General features: G+C 49.9%; 1 protein-coding gene across 1 annotated transcript in view; it reads right to left on the bottom strand.

The window, feature by feature from the left end:
* PGBD5 (piggyBac transposable element derived 5) overlaps positions 1-23629 on the bottom strand; it is a gene marked incomplete at both ends in the record, with an annotated part of 87180 nt that extends 63551 nt beyond the window's left edge. The window contains one exon of the mRNA XM_079713392.1: positions 23305-23629. Within this exon, the coding sequence (XP_079569518.1) occupies positions 23305-23629 (325 nt within the window). The remainder of the gene's footprint in view (positions 1-23304) is intronic.
* Positions 23630-26383: the final 2754 nt, after the last annotated feature.

Raw genomic sequence — 26383 nt, 5'->3', positions numbered from 1 at the left:
CCTAGGGCTGGGATTACCCCACAGTCTGTCCCACTAGGTGGGAGCAGCCCAGCCGATGAGGCGGAGGCTCTGATGACAGACTGCCGTCTGAGCCTGTTTCAACCTAAAGCTTCAAGTGTTGTTTAATTCCAGGCAGCTCTTTCCCCCTCCAAAGTGAGTTAAAAAGCACCCAGAGCTCTGTCACTTTCACTCAAGGAGCCCTGGAGGGCAACGTGACGGAGGAGGAAAAGGCGGCTCTTGGAGCTCTCAGGGGACACGGGAGGGTCTGGTCCTGGGGCACAGACTGGCTGCTTCCAGCGTCCGCCACTGGCTGGGGACAGAGCTCAGCAGAGAGGCTACCCATTAGGGTCCCACACAGCCCGCTCTGCTTAGAAACCCAGGTGGCTTTTAAAGGCTTTGCTGCCCCTGGCCGTGGGGTCCTGCCCTGGCACCCAGCACCCAGGGCCCCTAGCTCCTAGCCCTCCTTTCTCTCTCATCCCCAGCTGGGCTGTGGACCCTCCATAATCCCCTTCTCTTATTCCAACCCTACCTATGGCTCCCAAAAGAACCAGCCCACATCCTTTACCCAGGTTTTCAGCGAAACATGCTATTATCTTTTTATCTCCCTGGAGACTGCCCACCCCTTGCTCAGGATTATTCCCAAAGCACGAAGGTAAGGTGCCCCTCCCACCTGTGAACCGGGCAAGCACGCTTGGTGACCCTGCCCATCACCCTCACCAGCCCTGGTGTGGTTTCCCTTACAGCTTCCACAGGGCCCAGGCCCGAGCCTGCCCTGCCACTGCATTCAGGGCAGTGTTTCTGAGCACTGGGAGGGGAAGATGCTCCCTTCCTCTGTTCCCTCCCCCCTCCTCTTCTGCCCCCTTGCCCCTCCCCCTACGCCCTCCCCTCCCGCTCACCCCCCTCCTCTCCCCAAGCACCTCTGCCTGAACTCCTCATTCCCCCCCTCCTTTCTCCTCACTTCTCCCGCCTCCCTGATCTGCCACCCCTGTGGGGCTCTCCATCCTAGGGACCTGCAGACCTGGCTCTGCATGGAGTGTTGCTGTGCCTTCACAGCAGGGGCAGGTTTGGGACACACCCAGGACCACACACTCCCGAAGTCCTCTTGGATTGGTAAGCTTCGCAGGTACTGCAGGAAGCCCCATGGATGCTGAGGTCAGCACACCTGAGGGGCATCACAGGAAGCCCCTGGGTGCACCTGACCCGCCCATGGACCACTGTGAGCCTCCATCCTTTAAACCAGGACAGAGGATTAGTGTAACCACTAATGAGGTACTTAAGTAAACCGATGACTCAAGTTTTAAAATCAGAAGGGTGCCTTGAAACTTCACGCACCTGGGGGCCACAGGGGTTTGGAGTCACACCTCAGGGTCCTTCCTAAGATGACAGCTGAGAGGCACACTGGTGCCACAAAGAGGGAGTTCCATTTTGTTCAGGCCGAAATCTTCAGCTCTCTGCAGCCCAATTCCGGGCGCTGGGAATAGACACGCTACTGAGATCTACAGCTACCCGGCCACCCACACCGGCACGCTCACCTGAAACCTTCAACCTGGCCCCTGCGGTTGAAATCCCCCCGCCACCATCCCAGCTCAGGAAGCTGTAAGGAGGGAGAGGACGCCCAGCTGTCAAGCTGTGGTGGTTTGCCACGTGCTCTGCTACCCTCACAGGCTAACTTGTCCAATTAAAGTTTAGGACACTGTTCCCCTAACTGTGGAATCTAAAGCAAAAACTCGCCAATTGTACTTACATAGAAAACGTTAAGAATTTACAACGTGAAGTTCTACAGCATAACAAAACCAGTAACTTAGAATCAAGTGCTGCTCTTACGCCTTCAAATTAATCCAGGCTTCAAATTCTTAGTTTTTGACCTTGGAGGTGACATTTTTACGAAAGAAGACGAATCTTTAAATGGCAAACTAGCCTAAGCAACAGAGGGTATTAAAGAATATTTACCAAATTCATTCCTAAGAACAACGATATAAAAATAATTTTAATTACCCAGAGATGTCACTGCCATAAAAATAGCTCTAGGATAATATTCTTTGGAAACCTCCCCCAGAACACATGGGTATATGCACATGCAAAGCTCGGTTGAGCTGTGACTCTTCCGTTATATGTTACAGACTAAGTGACAACTAAGACATGTAAAGAAGTTCAGGGTCCTCAAGGAAGAGCGACAGCCTCGTAGCTTCAGAGCTGGATGATATTTTCCTTCCAAGACCTGCCTTCTGCAGAGCTGAGATGTCTCATCTCAACCCTGGGAGGCCAGCCTCCCTGCCTTGCTTTCTCGTCTGCCTTTCACATCTCCTTGCCGATGGTCTAGCCATCTGCTGGACTTAACAAAACAAAGTACCACAGCCTGGGAGCCTTAGATGACAAGAATTTATTGTCTCTCAGTTCTGGAAGCTAGGAGTCCAAGGTCAAGGTGTCTGCAGAGTGGTTTCTCCTGAGGCCTCTCTCCTTGGCTTGTGACAGTAGTCTTCCCCCTGTGTCCCCAAGGGGCCTCCCTCTGTGCGTGTCTGTGTCCTGATCTCTTCCTATAAGCACCAGTGACATTGGATTAGGGCCCAGCCTAATGACCTCACTTTAATGAAATCACCTTTAAAGGCCCTATCTCTGAACAGTCACATTCTGTGGTCCTAGGACTTCAACATACAAATTTAGGGAGGGGACATAATCAGCCCACAACAGAGGGAGGGGGTACCTAGCAGAGTAGGTGCTCAGGACAGAGCTGGAAGCAGAGGTCTCCCCAGCAGAGCAGACCATAAGCTCTCAGAGGGCAGAGCCAGCCCAAGGCCTCTGCGCCGCTGGCACCCGACTCCACTCCCACGGCTTCTAGTCCTGGGTTTCCTGGGGCTGAAGACCTTGAGCCTCGGTCCTCAGCACTGCCTCATCCAGGAGGACTTAAAACCCAGCAGTGGGCCAGCAGGGAGTCCCCCGGCACAACTCACGTGGGAGAAACAGGAGAGGAAGGGCAGGCTGCACAGGGCTCTGATGAGAGCTCGGGATGAGGCCGGATTCTCTGCTCAGACGACGGGGAAAGACAGACGCAAGAACACACAGAATCTTCTCCCCACACAATGAAACGTCTCTTCCAAAGTCAAGTCAGTTACTCGGCAACTCTGACAGGTTACGAAGGTGCACCTCGTCCATTAGCAAGGACACACCAACAGAGGCTAGCCAGGTTTAGCAAATTTAAATACAGGACGCCTACTTCACTTTGAATTTCAGATAAACAACAGTAATGTTTTCATACAAGTATGCCCCATGCCGTATTTGGGGCAAACTTACACTAAAAAAAATTATTCACTGTTTATTTGATATTCAAGTTGACCTGGTATCCTGTGTTCTATCTGGCAACCCTCCTGCAAAAGAATAGCCCTCCCAGCTTTGCCGAGGGCCACTTGGCATCTTCTCAGGAGCCAACTACTCAGAGAGCAGGAGGTCCTGCCCGGGGATGCCCAGGGGAGCAGGTCTTCCCAGGAGGGCTCCACAGCAGAGCTAACCTTGGCCCCTCTTCCAGAGCCCCTCCCACTGGTCAGGTGATGCTGGCACATGCTCACCTTATAGGGGAAAGTGGTTAGGCCCACCTCCTTCACACCTGGGAACTCAGCCGTAACGGCCAATGCACACCAGGCCTTGTGGTCTGGTTCTCAGACAGCTGTTACCAACACCACTACCACCATCACCAGTGGCAAGGATATTAACAAGGGCATGGGGGAGGCCGAGGGTGACTCAACTAAAGGATGTCAGGAGACCCTGCTGACGTCAGCTCCACCCGGCGTCAAGCCAAGCTTTTGGGAAAATGATGCATCCTTCTTCCGTCAACACTGCCGATGATTCCTCCAAAGCTCAGTCCCCAAGGTCAGGTCGTTCAGTCCATCAGGGCACGTGGTTGATTCTAGTTTTAAGACACGTCCAGAATCTGAACGCATCGCGGCCTCCACTCCTCCAGCCCCTCTCTTCAGGTCACTACGTGGCCAGATCCTACACCTGCCCCAGAGCATCTCTTTAAAAGTTGTGTTGGGCCAGGCTTCTCTTTGCTGAAAACACCCCAAAGATTCCCCATCTCAATCCAGTTAAAGCCATGCCCCTACGACGGCCAGCAAGACCCTCCGTGACCCGCCTCCAGCCCGTGCCTCTGGGACTGCCTGTCCTCCACGCCCTCACCCACCCTCAGCAATTCGGCCTCCCTCCCCTCCAGGCACACTTCCACCTGGGGCCTTACGCTGGTCGCTCCCCTGCCTGCATGGGAAGGATATCCACCTCCCTCACCTTTGCTCCAATCTCACCTTCTCCATGGGGCCTATCCCGTCTGCCCTACTGAACCGTGCAGCTGTCCCCTGCTCCAGCACCCCCGAGCCCCCTAATCCTGTCCACTGCTTCTTTCCTAATGCTTCCATTCTAACACACCATCTGTTCACCCTGGTTATCACTAACCGTCTGTTTCCCGCTCAAGATAGAGAATGGACTTGAGGATATGGGGAGGGGGAAGGGTAAGCTGTGACAAAGCGAGAGACTGGCATGGACATATATACACTACCAAACGTAAAATAGATAGCTAGTGGGAAGCAGCCGCATAGCACAGGGAGATCAGCTCCGTGCTTTGTGACCACCTAGAGGGGTGGGATAGGGAGGGTGGGAGGGAGAGAGATGCAAGAGGGAAGAGATATGGGAACATATGCATAACTGATTCACTTTGTTATACAGCAGAAATGAACACACCACTGTAAAGCAATTATACTCCAATAAAGATGTTAAAAAAAAAAAATGTATACCTCACGCAGGCAGGAATCTGTCTTGTTCGCTGACGAATTCCAAGAGCCTAGAACGGCGACTGAAACACAGATGTGCTCAATAAACACTTGTTACTTCACCGTCCACCGCATGGACACGGGAGACCAGGAACAGGAAAAGGGCCAACGCTTCCTAAGTGCCTCGTTACATGCAGGCACCACGGAAGGGGCTTTACAAACGCTGGACAGGTCACACAGGGCGAGGGGCCTCCATTTCCTACATGAGAAACCTGCCTCCGAGGGGGTCACTTGGCTACCAAGGGACACGGTTGGGAATTCTGACGAGATGTGAAAGCCCAAGCGATTCCATCATCCCCTGAGAGGCATGTGCTGCCTGCTGTCACCTGGGAAGCACCGCTGTCCCCGCAGCATTCACTCTGTCCCTCCCGCCTGGCACCTGACATTTATCAGCAGGGGCAGCCCCGTGCAGACTGTCGGCAGGAACGGGCCACGTCCACCTTTCGGGAGGCTGTGGGATGTGAGGAAAGGACGCTGGCTTTGGCCCCCGGGTCACAGGCCACCCCGGCCGTGGCGTGCAGACAACGCCCACGAGACGCGGCCCGTGCCCAGCCCACGGGGCATGTGAACGTGCATGTCCTTGGCATGCGGGGAGAGGTCAGTGACTGCCTGCTGGCACTGAGGTAGCTCTTCTCACAGGGAACTCCTGACCTGGCACGGGGAGGACCTCAGCGCCTGCGGCCTGGGGACAGAAGGGTGAGCAGCAGACCCTTCACAGGCCAAGTTCAAGGGCAGAGAGGGGCCGTGGTGCTGGGAGGGGCTCGTCGGAGCCGAGGGCCTGCCACGGTCAGGCCGGGGAGCTGCCCGGGGTGCCAGGATCCAGCGCGAGGTACCTTCCTTCTGAACGTGGGGATGGCAGTCAGAGCCGGAAGGAAAAGAAGTGTATAGAGTTTCCACTCTCCCCTGACTTCTGGAGGGTTAAAGAAACACTGAAAACACGTCGGCATCAGTAAGTAACCAGGTTTCTCACGCCTCCTCATCTTCTGATCAGGATTTCTGCTGCCCGGGCATCTCCCAAACTAGAGGCCTTGGGCATCGGCACGGCCGGCAGTGCCCAGGCAGCAAACATCTGCCGACCCCAGACGAGGCGGGAGAGGCACCTGGACGGAAGTGTGATGCGGAGGGGCCTGGGGGAGGGGGACCAAGGGCCGGAACTGCCGCACAGTGTACGAGAGCAGGACCCCAGCCACGGAGCCCCTGCCAGCAGTGATGGCTGATGGAGGCAGGGGCGTCTGCCAAACAGGGCGTCCAGCCAAAACCTGTGAATGCTCAGACTTGCCCAGTCTTTCCTGAAAAAAGAAATGCTTGTGCCAAATATTACTCAACATATTCTACATCCACACTTCTCACAAGCAACGCTGTCCAGATGAACTGATTCTAAAGGGAACCGACACCCACGTGCACACCTGACTGGTCGCCCAAAGGGAGTGAGCCGGGGGGGCCCACAGAAGCTGCCCACGTGGCCCAGTGTTTCTCCTCTTCATCCTTAAGAAAGGCCTGTGAAGGGTTCGGGGACAGACAGAGCAGGGGGACTTGCTAAGGGTCAGACACAGACACTTTACAAACATGTTATGCCTTCCGACGAGGCTGTGAGGATCTACTATGTCCCCATTTTACAGATTAGAAAACTGAGGCTCAGGTTAAATTACTTTGCCAAGTGAATTACCGGAGACTGGGAAGTCTGAGAACTCAAAAATTTGGCTGGACTCAAAGCAGTCTTGGGAATTCTGACTCAAAAAGTTCTTTACACTCTCAAACTTCACCCAATATGAAGTCAGAAAGTGCCGAGGCATCTGATAAGCTATTTGGCCGATGCTGACACACGGGCTGGCTGAAGGTCACGGAACCCGGCCGAGACAAGACCAGAAAACTGGGGCCACCTTCTCTTGGCTCTGAGGAACTAGTCTTTTAATCTCCACGTAGAAAGCGTGGAAAATAGGTCAAAATAATTTTAAGCGATGCTAAAAGTCCAAAACTAAAAGTCTTTTATGATAGAAAGAACAACATTTAATAGGCCTCAATTATGTAATATTTGGCCCAGTTGAACACCCGTCCCTCTAGCCAAAGGCCACTTCAAGCCACTGCTCACATGGTCATGACTTTGGTGTTCCAGAATGAGGGTCTTCAGGGAGACTCCTGCCCTTAATGGCTTCTTGTCTTCATCCAAGCAACTACCAGACCAAGTCCTTGTTAGAAAGTTAACGAATGGGAGATTAGGACTGACATAAATACACCACCATGTGTAAAACAGATATCTAGTGGGAACCTGTTGTATAGCACAGGGAGATCAGCTCGGTGCTCTGTGACGACCTAGATGGGTGGGATGGGGGGGTGGGAGGGAGGGAGGTCCAAGAGGGAGGGGATATATGTATACATACAACAGCTGATTCACTTCACTGTACAGCAGAAACTAACACAGTGTTGTAAAGCAATTATACTCCCCCCACCAAAAAAAGAAAGAAAGTTTGAGGAATGGAAGCCCTGAACATGAATCTGATTGGAAAGCCACCCACCTCTCCGCTAACTCCTCCAAAGCACCCACAGGTTTGTAACCATGAGGATGGCAGAGCAGCACAGGACAGTACGAGCCAACATTCAAGGGAATGCTCACTGTGTGCCAGGCCTCTTCTCGCAGAAAGAGACCAAGCAGCCGAGTTAGACCCCTGCTTCCAGCACTATTGCTTATGGTATACATCCCTTAACCTCGCAAAGCCTGTTTCGTTTGTATAATGGGGATAACAATACTTATCCAAGTGTGCAATAAAATATTTTAAATGCTACCCAATTAACCTTTATTCTTCTCCTTGAGATAGTCTTTGACGTTTCTCTTTGAAAGAACACAGTTGAGGCCACAGCAGTGAGAGGTCCGCGTACCACAAAAAAAAAAAAAGAAAAAAAGAAAGAACACAGCAACTCCATCACAACCCTTCCCCCTCCCCACCAGGCCTCTCCTGTGTGGAGACCCGCAGGCTCCAGGTGGAGGGGAGCCTGCCCCCTCCTTTTCCTGCCTCAAGCTGGAGGGACCGCCCCGGAGTCCCAGTTGCAGGAGGCCTGAGGACACCTGTGGACCGGGGAGGACGGTCAGCCTCACCTGTGCCCTCACCTAGATTCCCAGGCTCCACAGGTAGAGAAACAGCTGGAAAACAGGCGCGGTTTCCTGCCCCTGAGCCTGAGAGAACAAGCAGGAGGTCCTGCAGGTGTCAGCCGTGGACGTGTCAGCTGCCTTCTCTCTACCACCCAGGCCCACAAGCCCACAAAGAAAGACAGTCGCCCTTCCAAGGGTCTCACAGCACAGGGAGTGTGATGACTCAGAAGAAACACAACACTCACTCAGGGGGAGAGCGCTGCTGGAAGATACAGATGCCAACTTGCATTTTAATTAAAATAGTAATAACAGCACTCAAAGAGATGCAACGGCAACACACACAGGGGAAAAAAAGATTTCCTGTAACTATAAAACATCATTTCCCCAAGAAACAACTCTTCAGGCAAAGAGAACGAGAAGGTGGTCGCAGATGATCCTTGAGTCACTGACTCAGAAGATCAAGTCCAAGAAATAAAGGAGAAAAGCCCAAGTATGAAGAAATGAAAAGCATAAGGGACAGGCTATGAGACTTTCAAGCTACATCCTGAGACAGAGAGAGAGAAAAACACAGATGAAGGACAGGCAGTACAGGGCACCCAGCTCTGGACATAAGGGATAAGACAAGAGCCATATGCCAGTTAAGTTTCTGAATTAAGGATAAAGAAAAAAAAAGACTGTTCTTCAGGCAGAATGAACTCGTACCTAAAAAGGAAACAGAACATGGAGATGGACACAGACTGGCTGTGGACGATGTCAGAGCAGCCTGGATGGTGAGATAACGTCTGGGAACCACGGGACTTGAAAATGGCTCCCTAGGCATCAAGATAAAGGCTCCTCAGCTATCACGATAAAAGGAAAGGTCTTTGAAGACAAGAATTCAGAGTATATACTACTAGGCACCAGGCACCACAGCAGAGGAAAAACAAGGAAGGAAAAGCTCTAACAACAAATGGAATAGAACCAAGACTCCATGAAGCAAAGAGGAGAGAAAACTGATGACTAAGGAGCCGAATGGTCTCGGCCTTGGCAAGGCTGAAGGCTGATGCCTGCGTCAATGTCATTTCTGACACCCTTGAAGTAATGGGTGATCAACACCATTTAGTCATGTAGATTCTCATCACGCCTAAGCAGTACAGCCATCTCAGGCAGAAGGCACAGGACATGCAATTCAGATTTGTTATTAATATCTGAGTATTCACTTTCACTACAATTAAGCATTCTAGATATAACTCAGGCTGAAGATATAAACTTATGAGCTTTCTATGGTGGAATTCTATAAGTTAAAGTACAAATGTATATTTACTGGTATGAGTAAAATGTTGCAGTAATTAAAGATTGGAACAGTTGACAATTTTATAAAGAAAAAATGTAGTAAGATTAAGAGCTTTCAAATACTTAAATCAAGGAACAGAATGATAGTTAATACAAACATTACACGTACGTAGTCCAGATAACTTTAGAAAAAATATCTATCCTTTAGAACTGAGGCATAAAATTTAAGTAATGACAGAAGGCAGAAAAATAGTTTAGATTATATCAAAATTATAATCTCTGTAGAATTATTTCATGCACTAGCTTTCATAAGACTAAAGCAAACAGCCCTTGAGAATTTAATGTAATTTTATAATCATTCAATTTCATTCAGGCTATGAGTATTTCAAGAAAAAGTCCTATTTGTGAATTCTTCACCTAGTGAAGATGAATTAAAATCAGAAAGTCAACTCTGCCAGCTTAAAAATTCAGGAACAGAAAAAAATTCCACAATGATTTATGACAACATCCACAATAAATCACTTTCAATCTATTAAAAATAACAGAGTATGAAGAAAGTGTTACAGAATAATTTTGTTTCCATTAGTCAAGTTTTAAAATAACCTTACAAGAGCCCTTTAAGAAGACAATGTCTTGTAGTTTTAAGCCTATGGAAACTAACGTTACACTCAAAGTGTCTGTTGAAACGATTACCATGTGGGTAATAACTACCATTTTCAGTAGTTAGAAGATGAAGAGCTGTTGAATCACCCAAACTATGAATCCTAGTTACGAAGTTCCTCCTGGAAAATGTGATGCTGAGGATTTGTTCCCCTGAATTAATGTGCTCCTTCTGCATCTTGCACAGCACACGTGTGAAGGTTGCAAACACAGCCAGAGGCCTCTGAACGCCGAAAGCCTACAGTGGTGAGGGAGTTACCCCCGGTCCTGCCTTTCTGGCTGGCCTGCAGAATCCTGGGTCACCAGGCTGACGTGTCACAAGAGCATAAGTGTTCTTTACGTGATATGAATCATCTCCTTGGGAAGACACCAAAATCCATGCACGTATCCATGCTCGTATACCAAAATCTGAGGTGCAGACAGAAATTCAGAAATGATTTTGTTATCGTGGAAGAAAAACACACTGTTCCACTGCCATGCTCCCAGTTTTTCCTCAAGGGACTGCAGGACGTAGCAACTGCAGTCGGAAATATTAGAAGTAAAAATTACAAGTGAGGCAACATCTGAAGTTTACTCCTAAAAAATACTCAAAGAATACCTGTAAGCAGTCAACCAAGGTTTAGTTCGTGGGATTTTGCCAATGACATTGCATCACCCCACAGACCGACCAAGTCCTCAAGTCTAGGAGATGAAAAGAAGGTAAGTCTCTACCTTCAAGAGCTACTGTGGGGGAGGAAGGTGCACTGTCACTGGCACAAGTCCCTGTGTTGGCAGACACGACCACCTTGCCCCTTCCTTAGCCCAACAGGAAGTGAACACAAGTGTTCCCAAGTGTGCAGTGGTGCGACTGCAGGTATAGGAAAGCCACCGACAGCATGAGAAATTACTATTCCTGTACTATACTGTCAACCTCTTGAATTTTGACACCCAAAATGTTTAATAAAATATAAATGCTTTTTTAAAAGAACAAAACTTCAGACTGTGTCTTTATCCTAGAAGTTCATTTTACAGTTGGCTTCAGTCCTGCCTTAGGCAAATGTTTAGCCATTTGGACAAGATGGGCAAAAAACGTGAACAAACATTTCTACAATATACAAATATATGAACGGCCAACAAGCACATGAAAAGATGCTCAACATCACTAATCATTAAGGAAATGCAAATCGATACCACCTCCCACTCATTAGCATGGCTACTACCAAAAAACCAAAAAAGGGACTTCCCTGGCAGTCCAGTGGTTGAGACTTCGCCTTCCAATGCAGGGTGTGTGGGTCTGATCCCTGGTCGGGGAGCTAAGATCCCACATGCCGCACGGCCAGAAAACCAAAACATACAACAGAAGCAATACTGTAACAAATTCAATAAAGACTTTAAAAATGGCCCACATTGGGGCTTCCCTGGTGGCGCAGTGGTTGAGAGTCCGCCTGCCAATGCAGGGGACGTGGGTTCGTGCCCCGGTCTGGGAAGATCCCACATGCTGCGGAGCGGCTGGGCCCATGCGCCACGGCCGCTGAGCCTGCGCGTCTGGAGCCTGTGCTCCGAGAGGCCACAACAGTGAGAGGCCCACGTACCGCAAAAAAAAAACCCCAAAAACCCCCCAAAAAAACCAAAACAGAGACCAACTTGGATATATTCCAGGAAAGTAAGGGAATCTCAATACCAGGAAATCAGTGAAATCTACTTCGTCCATAAATTAAATGTGAATAAAAAATAGGACCACAGCGATAAATGCATTTTATAAATGATAAAAATAAAGGCATTTGATAAAGTTTTGGCAGCCATTCCTTATAGAAATAAAGTAAGCTAGGAACAGAAGGAAGTTATTGATGAAGTATTCTTGAATGAGAAGAGCATAATACAAACGTATATAAAGTGAGTCTGTATTTGTTAAACAATGACCCCAAAAACTCCTACACATGATGTATATGCACAAATGTGTTTGCGTATGAGCAACAAGCTGTCAACACAGACTACACGGAGGTAGGCAGTGAGGAGAATTCTAACAAAAAAGGGTAAAACAGGACTGCAGTTAAAAACCATGTATGATATTAATGCATGTAAATAAAATTAGATAGTTCATGTGTATAATTTTTAAAAGACTGCACAGTATGAAAACTACCAAGAAAAGAAGTATTCCTTTTCTTTTTAACTCCACAACTATCAGACTTTTTTTATTCCCAGTAACAAGTTTAGGGTAAGATGATCTGTTGTATCACCTTTAGTTGGATCCCTTAATGGAAACGGGAATTGGCTGCAGGTCAGAACTTAGGCACAGCTGTGATCCTTCTATCTAGAGCGATCCCGCTTGCCCAGCTCCTGATCCCATCCCGGGGGAGACACTCTGGAGCTGGCGAGGAGCAGGTATCTGAGCAAACCATCCTTGGCTTCCCTTGGTGCTGTGTCCCGGTCACGTTTATGGGTCTACAGAAGTGCTGGTCCTGGCAGCTCCCACAGCACCAGGATGCCCTTCTTACGACAGCACCTACCATACAGGTCACAAGTCTTTGAGCACTTCCTGTCTTCAGGGCTGGGTACCATGCTTTCCTCATCCATTTCTCAAGCCCCAGCTGCTGACACAGTGCCTAGCCCGTCACAGGCCACATGAATGAAGTGTATTCAAAAGAAGAGATGAAGTCTGAACTCAAGAGCTTTTCTTTTGGGGGGCCATTTAACTTTAGTTTTCCAGGCAACTGTACTTAAACGTTTTCCAGCCCTGCTGTCAATAACCTTCTGGGGTGAAAGAATATTGGCACACGCCAGGGGGCCCATGGCTTTGGCTGGTCCTTTGGCAGCAGGGACACTGGGAATTGCTCTTTGGAGCCCAGCAAGACAATGGGGAGGGTACTTCACTGAGTGCCTCCTCTGTCAGACCAGATAGGATCTCGTTGGGTGCCTGGAGCTGCCCTGCAGGAGGCGGCGCTTTGGATGCTGAGCTGGGACAGGTCCCCCTCCCTCCCAACAGAGCATCTCACACAGAGTCTGGGCTGTACCCTGGCAGCCAGCCACTCCAACTTCCCTGATGGAATCTGCCGTCTCCCTGAACTTACCGTCATCTTTTCAAAATCTTTCTATTTCTTCTCTGACAAACTTCTTGAAGACAATGAGTCTATAAATGTGTGATACACAGTGTGAATTTACACTTGCTGATATTTACCTAAAATTCACCTCTTTCAATCTTAAAAGCCTTCTCACTGGAGTTATCGCCAATTTCCAATCAGCTAATTTTCCAGATTCCACTGGAATTCTGAATGCATGTCCCCTCAGGTGAAATAACTGTGGTCCAAGTTTCTCAGCTAGCCAAGGAAGCCTGATTGGGAATTTTGCTGAAATACAACGATGTTAAGAGCAAACCAAATGGAACATTTTTATTTACCTCAAACGCTGGGGCCCGAGGAAAGCACGCATCATTACAAGCAGATGAGGACGAAGGGGTAGATTTTTTCCAATGTGAATTCTGAAGTGAAGGTCTACTCACTCACGGAGCCTCGGCATCGTTACTCAGCACACCCCACTGACACAGCGGGGGTCCCAGGGAAGCTTATGTCAGATACTACTGATTCTCCACTTCCCCAAATGTAGAAGGAGCTCACATAAGCAAGCCCTTCGTTAACCACTCTCTAAATGATTCCACTGGTTTCTATTTTTTTCTTCCCAGAAAATTATCCTTTATCCCAATCCCTTATATTCTCTTTGTAACTCTGTTTTCCAAACTTGAGAAAACAGGTCTCCTCCTTCTCTGGTTCTTCTAAAGTAATTAAATTTTTAATCACCTTTGCCATGGAAGCTTTGTGGTGGCTCTGAAACAACAATATTGCGTTCACCTACTGGTCTCCTCTCCACCATGTGAAAGAGGATGGGGCCCAGCAGAGGCAAGGACACTAACTGCTTCTCACCGATGTCTATCATCTGCCCGTGGCGTCTCTCTCCCCATCCAGCCTGGGTTCCACCAGCTGAAGGCCCTCGACAGATGGGAGAGGGATCCTGAAGCACCTCACAGGGTGCCACACGGCTGAGGGCTGCCAGAGAGGGTGGGGAGGCCAGCTGGGTGGGTTCTGGGGCCTCTCACTCCAGCTTCAAAGAGAGGCCCCTGGTTTTGTCCTGAGGTTCCTGGTTGCTAAAAAGTTTTGAAAACCTTCTAAGTAGCACAATATCCATCATGTCCGTTTTGGCCACAGAGGAAAAAAGTAGTTTAAAGGAATGAGAATCAGCTACCTGGAATGAAGCACCAGCTCTGTGCTTTCCCACATGTCTTTACTGATTCTCAGTGCTGAGCTCCACTGGGTCCCCTGCCCAAGACCACAGGGCGAGCACTTGGCAGACCCCTGGCCCTTTACCCTGGGCATGCTCGCTCCCCACCAGAAACCTACCACCAAGCCCCTTGCAAACACTCTACCACTTCAAAACATCAATGTGCAATTAATAACTGCGTCTAGAATACCCCGTGCACATTGCTTACCTGCATCATCTCACCTGTTCCAAAGTTACAATGGGAACTTCACTGAGAGAATGAAAATAATTCATTTTTTTTCTCTAGGCTTTTTTTCCCAGTTTTCTCCCCTCGTAAATCCTTGTACAGATGATCAGCAAGGGCCCTACTGATTTGAATTCGCTTTCCCCCATCTGTCTCTTTTCTTCAACATCCACGCAAATAGGACTCTGCTGGCTGCTGTAAAACCCGCCCTCCACGCCATGCCCCTTTCACATGCATGAGGGAGCAAACAAGAGGGAAGTTCATTTCTTCATAAATTTAGTCCATGACAGATATGACTGATCCACGGGTGGCTGTGCTCCAAATGGTGATTCAGACACAAGGTCCTCTCATCTGGTGGCCCCAGCATCTCTGACGTGTGGCCCAGAGGAGCCTCCCTTCTGGCCAGGCCCGAGCATGGGGTCCACACTTTGCCTCATCTTCCATTGCCCAGAACCCAGGCATTGGCCCTTCTCGCTGCATGGGGGTCGGGTGGGGGGCAGTTTGGGAAATTAAGTGCAGCCAAAGCCTGGGATGAGAGTCAATGGGTGAGACAGATTTGGAGAATGACAATGGTCTTCAACTCAGAGCCCCCTGCAAGGGACTTATTTTTAATTAGTTGATCTGACCAGCGTATACCATGGTCCACATTCATGCTTAAGTATGATGCTTACTTATACCCTAATCAAAGGGACCAGTCCACACTATGTCACTTAACCTCTCTGTGACTCAGTTTCCTCATGTTAAAAATAGGAAAAATAATAGTCCTGACCTCACAGGGTTGTTATGAGGATTACATAGGTTAGAAAGTGCTCAGGACGCTATCTGGCGCACACAGTAAGTGATACACAGGCGTTTGTTAAACAGTTAAGCTGTACAAGGAGCTGGCTTCCCTGCAAATTCCTAACAGTCCTGTCTTGGAGGTCTCCAGCTACTAGGAAGTGGGCAGGTTGTAGAAGCCCGGGGCTGGAGTGTTCCCCAGAGGCCAACGAGTTCTGTCTTCCATCCAGGATGGAAATCCCTGTTAAACACATCCCAGACTTGCTTCAGTGCCCTCCTGGGAAGGAACTCATTCCCCATACATGCTTCCACAATTTAGATGTTAAAAACGCACAGGTCCTTGTAAACATTTATTCACCGACATCAATTCCCACCCCCATTTAAAAAATCTACTTCCACATCCATCTAGTCTTTTGTTCATTCATTTATCCAACAGAACTTGAGGAATTACCACGTTTTAACCATGACCAAGACATCCAAGGTCTCAGCCCTGGGAAGGAGTTAGCTTATATGGGTGCTAAAAGGGACCAGAGGGAAGACGGTGATTTTAGGTTCTTGGAGGCAGTGACATTTGAACCAAGACCAGACCAACAAGAAAGGGCTGCTATTCGAGTACTGGGAAGAACATTCCAGGTGAAGGTCTGGCAGGCACAAAGGCTCTGAGATGGACAGATCATGTGGCGAGAGAGTGCTGTAGGACAGGTACCCAAAGGAACATGGGACAGGAAGGCTAGCAGGCCCTGCGAAGGACTTGGGAATTCCCTCTGGCTTGAAGTTGAAGCCACTGAAAGGTTTTAAGCAGAAAAGTGAGTGGATGAGCTCCAGTTTGTAAAGATCACGCTTCTTCCACAGCCAATGGGAAGAGAGATAGAAGCAGGGGGCGGGGCATCAATAAAAGTGGAATCTGGGAATCCCAGCAGATGAAGGCTCCAATGCCTTGATCAATGAGTGATGTTGCCTTGGTTAAAGTTGGAAGCAATGGCAATGATACAAGAAGAGAAAGAATTTGTGGTTCTAATTGTTTTAATAAACTGATTTATTAAATACACACCTAATATTTAGTACGCATTTAATAAATCAAAGAAAGTATGGCCAGACAGTCATACTTCTGTATTAATTCTTCCTGGAATTCACAAACAAGGGGAAGAACTTTATACCATGTGCCAATCCAGGCAGAGCGTCCCTTTATGTTACAGGATATTTTAGGTATCCTATTGTTCTTGTAGCATGACATTCTCCCCCTCACCCTAAGTTAATATTGATACTATACAGCCTTTGGCCATAAAGGTTTTACCACATTGACTCTGGTTGTCATTCATATCCCCTCTTCTTTCCTTAAAGAAAAACCCCCAGTGCCTCTCCATGGATTCCACCCTCTCTAAGCACTTATTTCTCGCCAAACCTGCCAAATTCCCCTCACTGGGGGATCCAGCATTTGCTGGGTAAATCCGTACCCATGCCTGGACTTCAAGTTCAGATTCCAGCTACAGTTTCTTGCAGTGGTAACAATGACGAACATCAAATTTCAAGCCATTTTCACTAAGGCCTCAAGTAAGGATGCTCAGCTCAAGGGAGAGTGGGGCTGCCCATAGGCAAAGATGGCATACCTTCTTTCCACCTTCCACCCCAGCCTTTGCCTAAGTTGCTCCCTTGTTTGAGATGCCTTTTTCCTTCCTTTTCACCTGATTCATTTTTATTCCTCAAGATGCAGCTTCGGGGCCACCTCTGCCAGAGGATTAGGTGCAACCCAGATGGATTACGTGAGGTACCTCTGGAATCCCATCTAAATACAGGTTTACTTTGATCACAGACTCTTAGCTCTTTTTCTTCACTTTGTCTCTCCTACTGGACCCCAGGAGACATGCCTTACTTATCGTTTTATCCCAGCAGGGTTCAATATGCTTGCTGAATGAATACATGGCACATCTCATACACCACTGGTGCATGTATAAACTGGAAAACCATTTGGCAGTATCTACTACTACAGCAGTGGTTCTCCACTGCAGATGACTTTGCTCCCCAAGGGACACTTGGCAGTGCCTGGAGAGAAGTTGGTTTGTCACGAGTAGAGGAAGGCGTGTTGTTGGCCTTCAGCGGGCAGAGACCAGGACTGCTGCTGAGCATACTTCAACGCACAGGACAGCCTCTGCGACAAAAGATCCCCCAGCCCATGGTGTCTACAGCGCCAAGGCTGAAACGACACACCTATTCCATGACCCAGGGATCCTACTCCTAGGTATATACGCCCCAGGGAAATTATGCATATGTCTATCAAAAACATGCAGAAGAGGGGCTTCCCTGGTGGCACAGTGGTTGAGAGTCCGCCTGCCGATGCAGGGGACATGGGTTGAAGCCCTGGTCTGGGAGGATCCCACATGCCGCGGAGCAACTAGGCCCGTGAGCCACAACTACTGAGCCTGCGCGTCTGGAGCCTGTGCTCCGCAACAAGAGAGGCCGCAATAGTGAGAGGCCCATGCACCGCGATGAAGAGTGGCCCCCGCTTGCCACAACTAGAGAAAGCCCTCGCACAGAAACGAAGACCCAACACAGCAAAAGCAAATTAATTAATAAACTCCTACCCCCAACATCTTCAAAAAAAAAAAAAAAGAAAACCGCAGCTTTAAAAAAAACATGCATAAGAATATTGATAGCAGCTTTATTCATAAAAGCCTGAAAACAGTCCAAAATCCACTTATAGGATAATGGATAACAAACTGTAGTATTTATACAATGGAATGCTACAAGGTGAAATAAAAAAGACTGTAAGAATAAGACTCGGATAACATGATGAACTAAAGAACCAGACCAAAATGACAGGCAAAATTAATTGAGGGTGATGGAAATCAGAACAATGGTTACCCCTGGGGGCAGGGAGGTACTAGGTACTGACTGGGAAGGGGCTGGAGGGACTCTACCTTGACCTGGGGAGCCGCAGGGTTGTGCTGCACACGGTAACTCGTGTGCTGTGTGTGTCACACCTCAGTAAGCTTTATTACAGGGAACACCCTCTCAGGGCCACACTACCAGTAGGAATCACACATTGATTTGCTGCCTTAGAAGCCAGACTTTCTAATGGACTTTCTGGTACACTGCTGGCCAGGGTGTAAGTAGCTGCATTTCCAGAATGCTATTTCACAAGAGAGATCAAAAATGTTAAAATGTACAAAATCCTTATTCAAATCTGTTTTGATCATTTTATGCTAAGGAATATATTAAAGATGAGCACACAAATTTAAACTTCAAGAATATTTATCACAGCATAATAAATATAAATAAATATATGTAAACAGGGAGGGGGGCAATGAACCCAATGCCCACCCAAAGGAAACTGATTCATTAAAACGACACTTTAAAATTTAAATGGAAGGGCTTCCCTGGTGGCGCAGTGGTTGAGAATCTGCCTGCTAATGCAGGGGACACAGGTTGAAGCCCTGGTCTGGGAGGATCCCACATGCCGCGGAGCAACTAGGCCCGTGGGCCACAACTACTGAGCCTGCGCGTCTGGAGCCTGCGCTCCGCAACAAGAGAGGCCGCGATAGTCAGAGGCCCGCGCACCGTGATGAAGAGTGGCCCCTGCTTGCCACAACTAGAGAAAGCCCTCGCACAGAAACGAAGACCCAACGCAGCAAAAATAAATAAATTAATTAATAAACTCCTACCCCCAACATCTTCTAAGAAAAAAAAAATTTTAATGGAAAATGTTTACAATATATTAATTAGAACTAAAAAGCTGGTCACCCGATAATATGTAACCTAAGATTTATGAAGGGTACACTCAATGAGTTAACTGTGATTATCTCTGAGTAACGGGAGATTATGGGATTTTTTAAAATTTTATCATTTTTCTTTTTGTTTTTTTTTCCTAAAATGAACGTATATTACTTGTTAATAAGAAAAAAATATACACTCACAGCTCTTAAAAATAAAGGTGAGTGTTAGACTGTAAAACTGAGTACTAGACCACACTCAACTCCCAGGGGGCTGGTGTATTCAAAGCCCTGCTCCCCGCATTGGAGCTCTGAGCTCCCATTACCATGGCTCAGGGCAGCAGGGATTAAATCAGAAGCTAGATAAAATCCTAGGTCTTCTGTTTCAGTCCCTACTGTGGGACTGAAATCCCACTGAAATACACAAATCCATACCTGCATGAAGCCTCACAGGACTATATATGTTTCCAGAAAAGGGAACGGCAAATCCACGTATAAACATGAAAACCAATATAAATATTTTTGACTTGAAAAAATTCTAGGTGAAAAACAAACGAACAAAAAAACCCAACCCACTACCTTTCCTGAATTATCAAGTCTGAGCAGTTAGACGGTGGTGATCACTTAACCAAGGTAATCTCATTACCCCCAGACTCTGGCAGAAAAGCCCCATCTGTCTTTCTCTGTAAAGCGGAGAAGAGAACTTCTCCCACACAGAGTACCTGTGACGATTCAGTGCGATAATGCATGAAAAAGCAAGTTACAGATGCAAACTGTGGGTTATTATCCTCCTCATGAGCTCAAGTTTCCCCACCACAGGAAAAGACTCCTAGGAAAAGAGCAAAACACCTCTCCCAGGAAGCTCCCTTCTCTGAATTCTGCGTGGCCGCACATGCGCTTGAGTATCAGGTAGCACTGCATGCAATTTATCTCATAGCTCATAACCATGATCTGAGTTCCCCACAGAGCCAGAGCTAAAGGTGGGAGCAGCTGCTTACCTGACCAGAGGGGCCCAGTATCTTAGCTGACAAATCCCATTACAGTAGAAGGTCTCGGTTTAATTCTGGTTTTAAGAGAAAGATGCTTCTCTTCTTCCTTGTTAGTCAAAAAGACTAAAGCAAATAAATCAACAACAAACTCTAAAGATAAAACATTTCAGAGTGTTAATTATCAATGCCATACGTTCCTCCTCAGCTTCTCAAGGTCACACCTCCCCACTGCATGATGACAGAGGGTGGCTGACATGGGACACGGGAAGACAACTCCTGTGAAGTCCAAGCTCTCATGGAAAGAGCAAATAGCTCAGATCCCAGCCTGCCACGACAAAGGACCCACAAAGCCAAACAGAAGAAGCCCCCGAGCATCTGTGTATCTGCCTGTTCCTTTGCCTCCTCAGAAAGAACGAATCACAAGACTGCTCAGAAAGGGCAGGAGCTCCCAGAGCAGCTGAATTTCATGCTATTTCCAAAGAGTGAGCTTGCATGCTGTGCTGATTATTTGCACGGTGGGCAGACGAGGCTGACAGCTTGAGGGGGCTATTTTAGGGGGATACCCTGCGAGTCTAGTTAGAAGACAGTCCTGGGCCCTGAGCTCCCAGTAACCACTTTCTGCTCCCAGGCGGACCCCTCCATCCACCAGGGGTTAAAATGACCCACACAGGGTCTTTGTATTTAAACCATCCCAAGGGGACCCAGCGAGAGGAGAGAGAAGGGAAGGGGGTGTGAGAGAGAGGACCTCCCCACCCATAAGTGCACTTCTGGAGAGCCTCCCTAAGTGCACTTAGGGGGCTAAATACACTGAAAAAAACAGAACGAAAAGGCTGAGAAGACAACCTTAACCACAGAAATGCTTCCTCCTCCCTCCCCTCCTCCGGGGCATCAAATGTCTCCCTACTGTGTACTCTCCCTCCCACGCTGGGCCAAAAGCAGCTCTGAATGCAGATCAAAGGCGGCTCTGAAAGCAGATCAAAGGCACAGTGGTGCCCAGTGTCTCTCTCCTACACAGGGACTCTCTGAAAAGGGTTCCAGGTCATCAAGAGGGCTCCCAGACAGCGATCATAACCTTTCTGATAGAAGAAACCAGTCTCAGCACAAGCGATAACGCATCTTCACTTAAGACAGTCACATGCATACACGCCTATTTCCATACAGACGCCTACGTGGTTTTTCACAGCAGGAGGCAGGCAGGAAGCCTGTTCCATGAGTCTAGAATCCTTTGCTTTCCTCATCTGATTCTAGCAGCAACAGCAATTTCCATTAGGGGTTTTCTTTGATGAGGGCTGATTACAGATCAAAATGCCACCCTCTGGCTTGGTCTCCTTCCCACCGTACCAGCCCAGAGAGATCCATCAACAAACTGGGAATCAAAGATGGAGGGAGGTGCAGGCTGCGTTCCTTAAAAGTGGGGAGCACACTCTGGCTGGAGCGTCTGAGCTACTGGACTCGGTAAACTTTGCAGGCTGACCCTTCTTTGCTCAGGGCATCCAGGATGCAGCTCTCAAGCCTCTTAACACACTTCACTCTCTCCGCACTAGTAAGGCACAAGGATTTTCTCTCACCAGCAGCGTATTTCTGCACCTATTTTCAGCCCCCGTAAACTGTATTCCATTGTTTCAGGGGACCTGAATTCTTACTTAATAAACCATCAATCTCATCCCTCCACCGCTACCCCAAATTCCCTCAGGGAGAAGGCGCTGCAAGGAAGAAGAAAGTTCTTAATTAGGGCTGTGCTCCTACACAAAATAGGAAAGCAAAACTAGGTATAAATATACCATCAAATAACCACTAAGGTCTTTGGTTATAGTGCTTGACTGCGATTCTCAGGTCCAAGTGTGAACTCAGTGGACATGTGAAGGAAGCAGAATTTGAAACTAATGCCAACTGACACATGATGCTGCTCTTCGTGATCGTTTGTGCTGCAGTGGCTAAACTGCTCTGCTGCAGAACTTCTCCCATTTATAGGTTACTAAGAAACATAATATTGCTTTAAAATTTCAGCGTGTTCAGCCTCCTCAAACCAGCATACTCATGAATCTTATTCATAACCAGGCTGGACCCAACACAATTTCCCTGTTTTCCCCTGAGACAGGGGAAACGCCGCATCCTCCCAAGCAGACACGCATCACAAGTGTTCCAAGATCAAAAACTGGATCACAGACACTCACTGCATAAAGCCTGCCAAACCAGGGCTCTGGGTAAGTATAAATTCTTAAGAGCCGACATTAAAAACAGCTGTCTGGGGCTGGAAGACTTTATGACGTTTTGGAAAATATGGGGGTGGTGGTGGTAAAAGGATTACACAGAGTGATGTGACTGAAAACTCCCACACTCTTAATCAAAGCCCAGATAAGAACCTGCTTTTAAATGTACCCACCTCCAACACTGCACAGCTAACCTGGACTCTGGAAGCCCAGCTGTAGCTTAGCATATCCACACTACAGCCTGACTGCTGGAGGCTTGCAGACCACTCCCTGCTGAGAGTCCAGCCGGCCCCGCCAGCAGGCTGCAGCCTGATGTCCTGACCCGAGTCCAGGCACCAGCCAGGGGTCCCTTGGTCCTGTCCTCTTTATGGGCTGTGTTCCCGACCGGTCGAACAGTAATCGGGGAGAGCCACAGGGAAAGCCGCATTTCACCCAGCATCATACCCACTGCGGCCACTCCCTGGTCGTCAGCATCACCGGCTGCCTGCCATTCCACCCATGAAAACAGTGTGCAGAAACCAGGGGCTGCCACGGAAGGCGGCGCAGAGCAAGGAACAAAAGCATCAGAGGACAAGTGCAAATGGCTGGCCTCCACCTCCGGGAGAGAGCAGAGGCTGCCGAGCTTCCGCGGGGAAAGTGGAGATGTTTTAAAACCACCTCCCAAGAAAGGAGGCAGCAAAGAGGACCTCAAGCAGCGAGAGCTGCCAGCCCTTCTCCAGGTATCAGGGGCTGGTCTATGACCGTAACGGTAAGCAGGACACACGTGAAAGTGCCTTCCGGTGCAAAAGCATACGCCTTAAGGCTGCCCAACTGGTCCTTTCACTCTTCCCTGTTTTTCCCAAGAGATCCTCAACGGCACGGACACGGAAAGTTTCTCAGATTAACTGCAGAAAACTAAAGCCCAGTGAAGACGCCATGGGTGGCCTCTCTCAGCCCTCCCAGGGCCTCGCTCCAACCGCTACCTGCCCCACCCCTGGCGCCCGGGTAAGGCTTGCTCTGGGGCCAGCAACGCAAAAGGACTCACCCGCCCCAAGACACGCCAGGTTTTCAGGATCCCCTTAACTAGGAGAGCCTAACTCTGACCCACCCCCCAGGGGCGAGTGGCTTCTGGTGCGGGACGCGGGGCCACTCCTAGCACGTGAGGGTACACTCCCCCGTGCTGCCGTGGCCTCGCCTCATCCTATCCACCCACGAGGAACTCGGAGGAGCCCCGGCACGCTGCCGCAGCCTCGTGTGTTTCCTGAAACGCACAGCTGCCACCCGCAAGCCGACCCGTGGAGCGTCGGGAATTCTCGCGCCCCCGCCCCCGGGCCGCGCCTTACCGCCGGTGCCCTCGAAGCGCGGGGCCGGGCGGTCCCGCAGCGTGGCGCTCCAGCCCGCGCCAGCCTCGTCCTCCTCCGACTCCTGCGCGGCGGCGGCGGGGACGCCGGGGCCCCGCGCGGGGCCGGGGCGCTCGGCTTCGTCGTCCGAGGAGCCGGCCGAGGAGGAGTGCGAGGCGGCCGACGTGCTGTAGAAGGGGTTCCCGCTGCTGTCCGGGCCCGACTCGCCGAACACGTCGTCCGAGATGTGCAGGCTCTCGTAGCGCGCGCGGGCCGCCTCGAGCAGCGCCGGCGCCCTCCTCCGCGCGCCCCCGCCGCCCTCGGCCATGGCCCCAGCCGCCGCCCGCGCGCCGGCCCCCCACAGCGCCTCCCAGCCGCACGCGCCGGGCCCCGGGCCCGCGCCGCGGCCCGCCGTCCCCCACCAGCGCAGCCCGCAGCACAGCGCCCGCCGCCCCGCGCCCGGCCGGCCCGCCGTCTTGGCCGCCTCGGGCCCAGCGCCCGGGGAAGCGCCTCGGAGCTCGGGCGCCGCGGGCTGCGGGCCGCGGCGGGAGGCAGGGGTTGCGGCCCGGACCAGGCGCCGCCGCTCCAGTCGCCGCTGCGTCCCCTCGGCGCCCGCCGCGTCTCCGCGCGCCCTCCCCGCGGCGGCTACCCGCGCTCCCCGGCCAACCTTCCCGGGCGCGAGACGCCAGAAGCGGGCCCCGCCTCCTCGCGCCTCCAGCCTGCCGGCCAATGGGGAGCCAGACCCGGGCCGGGCGGGAGGGGCTGGGCGGGCCCTGCGCCGGGCACGCCCCCCGTCCGCCCCACTGGGGCGGGGCGAGGCGAGCGGGCGAGGCGAGGGGCCGGGGAGGCGGGCAGGAGGCGGGCAGGAGGCGGGCGGCGGCTCCGGCCAGTCCCCTCGCCTGTCGGGACGCGCCTCTCGGGACGGCCACCGCAGGCCCCTCGCTGCCCCTAGGGGAAAAGGGAGGAACCAAGTGAGACCCCCTGAGGAGGACGCAGTGTGCTCTTCCGCGCCCGAGCCCGCTGACGGTGCGCGGACCCTCCGCGCTCACGTTCCCTTCCGCAGTAGGCGCCCTGCGCCGAGCGCCGGGGAGCTGTCCGCCCCGGTGGTTCTGAATCAGGCGCTGCGGAAACGCTCCAGGTAGGCGGAGGGTCACAATTCCCCGGCTGCTTCTGCGCTGCTGCTGCCCGTGGGTCACGGCGGGCTGCGCCGCTTGATCCTATAAATACAAGGGCTGTCCGGCTTCCGGGAACCTTGCTGCGATTAGGAGCCGGCCTCACCGGTCCATTTCTAGGGTCAGTCTCCCTTCGTACCCCTGTAATTTGAGGGTGGCGGCATCTGCAATTAGGTAGATAGTCATTCGTCATCGTCTTTGACGTTTGACATCTTTTAAATTCAACATATTCACTACCACCAAAATATTGATTACTCTAACACCGCTATTTCAGTATCTCCTTCCCTCAGACATCTGACACACTCGTCTGTTAAAATATAGCACAATCACCCGGGCTTCAGGGCTCTGATACATAGAACAGAAAGGTTCCAGCTGCTCCTCTTCCATGGACAGGAGTGTGTGGCGGTCATCCTGTTGATGGTGGTACATAGGATCTGTCTGTCTTGTCTTCTTGCGCCCCCTCTCCCTCCCACAAATAGTGCAATAAGTCACATTGATGTTAATTGGGTCATAAAGTCGCTACCTCTCTGAAATAAAAGAAATCCACAGCAATGTGAGGGCTTACAAATCCTACCGGGTATTAGCTAAATAATTACACAAAATGGAAAGGCATGTTGCTATTTCTAAGCAGGCATAAAGGATAAAGGTGTGGGGACCATTCTGCCATCAACTGAGGTCAGTTCTGTCAGGCAGGCAATTTCTGTTCCTGACCTCTCTTCCCAGCCCCCATGTTTCCTCCTCCCAAACCAGAGCCACTGTACAGGCAGAACTTCATGAAAATCACCGAAAGACAACATATAAGAAGGAAGGGATTCGCATAACATGGCTTGCTTTATGGATTGACTGACAAATGAGAAGTGTTTGCAAAGCATTTCAACTCCCTTGGAAGAATTATGCCACAGAAAAGAACTGATTTCCAACATGTCTATATACTGTGCCAACCAGCCAAAGAGTTTGAAGAGGGTATGTACAGGTCCTCAGGCTTACCACAAAGGGTCATGTGAAGCATAGACCGAAGATGCAAGGAGCAAAATAAGACTCCATACCTCGAGTACAAATCCTGCAATTAGAAATTGTGTAAGACTCCTGTAAGATTTCATGTTATCTATTAAAAATAATTGAATAGGATCCAGAGGGGTGGATTCTATAGGAAAGAATTCCTCCTTCTCTTCTTCAGGTAGCCAATGAAAGAGTCAGCAGCTAAGGCAAGTGTGTGTTTTTAAAACAATGGATTGCTTTGCTACCCCTAGGAAGCACAGAACAGAGCAGTGAGAGTCACATGGATGGACACAGCCTTCCACTGTCCTTAATTTGCATTTGTATGGTACTAATCCCAAGGAAATGCCTGGCCTTTGTGCATTCCTGAGCTCAAAGTGCTTGTAGCTCACACAGCATGTAACAGTGGGAAGAGGATTATTTGGTCACAAAAGACTGGAAAATCAAATTGTTACCCCAAAGCTTGTCAAATAAAAATTAGATGACTATTCCTGTTTAGAATCAATGTTTAGCAGGTTACTTTGTTTAACCCAGTAAAGTAAAAACCTAGAAAAGTAAAAATATTCCAACCTTTAAAGACAGTGGCTGCTTCTCATTGTGGAGGCAAGAGAGGAAAGGAAGAAAACAATTGGAAAACAAAAGGCAAAAAAACTTTCGCGTCTGCCTGGCAACTTCCTACTTGATGCTACCATGATGATTCTACATCATTACCTTTTTTTTTTTTTTTTTTTTTTTTTGCGGTACGCGGGCCTCTCACTGTTGTGGCCTCTCCCGTTGCGGAGCACAGTCTCCGGACGCGCAGGCTCAGCGGCCATGGCTCACGGGCCCAGCCGCTCCGCGGCATGTGGGATCTTCCCGGACCGGGGCACGAACCTGTGTCCCCTGCATCAGCAGGCGGACTCTCAACCACTGTG

This window comes from Hyperoodon ampullatus, assembly GCF_949752795.1.
Source record: "Hyperoodon ampullatus genome assembly, chromosome: 1".
Lineage (NCBI taxonomy): Eukaryota > Metazoa > Chordata > Mammalia > Artiodactyla > Ziphiidae > Hyperoodon > Hyperoodon ampullatus.
The sequence above is the reverse complement of the archived record's forward strand: the minus strand, read 5'-3'. Positions and strand labels throughout refer to the sequence as shown.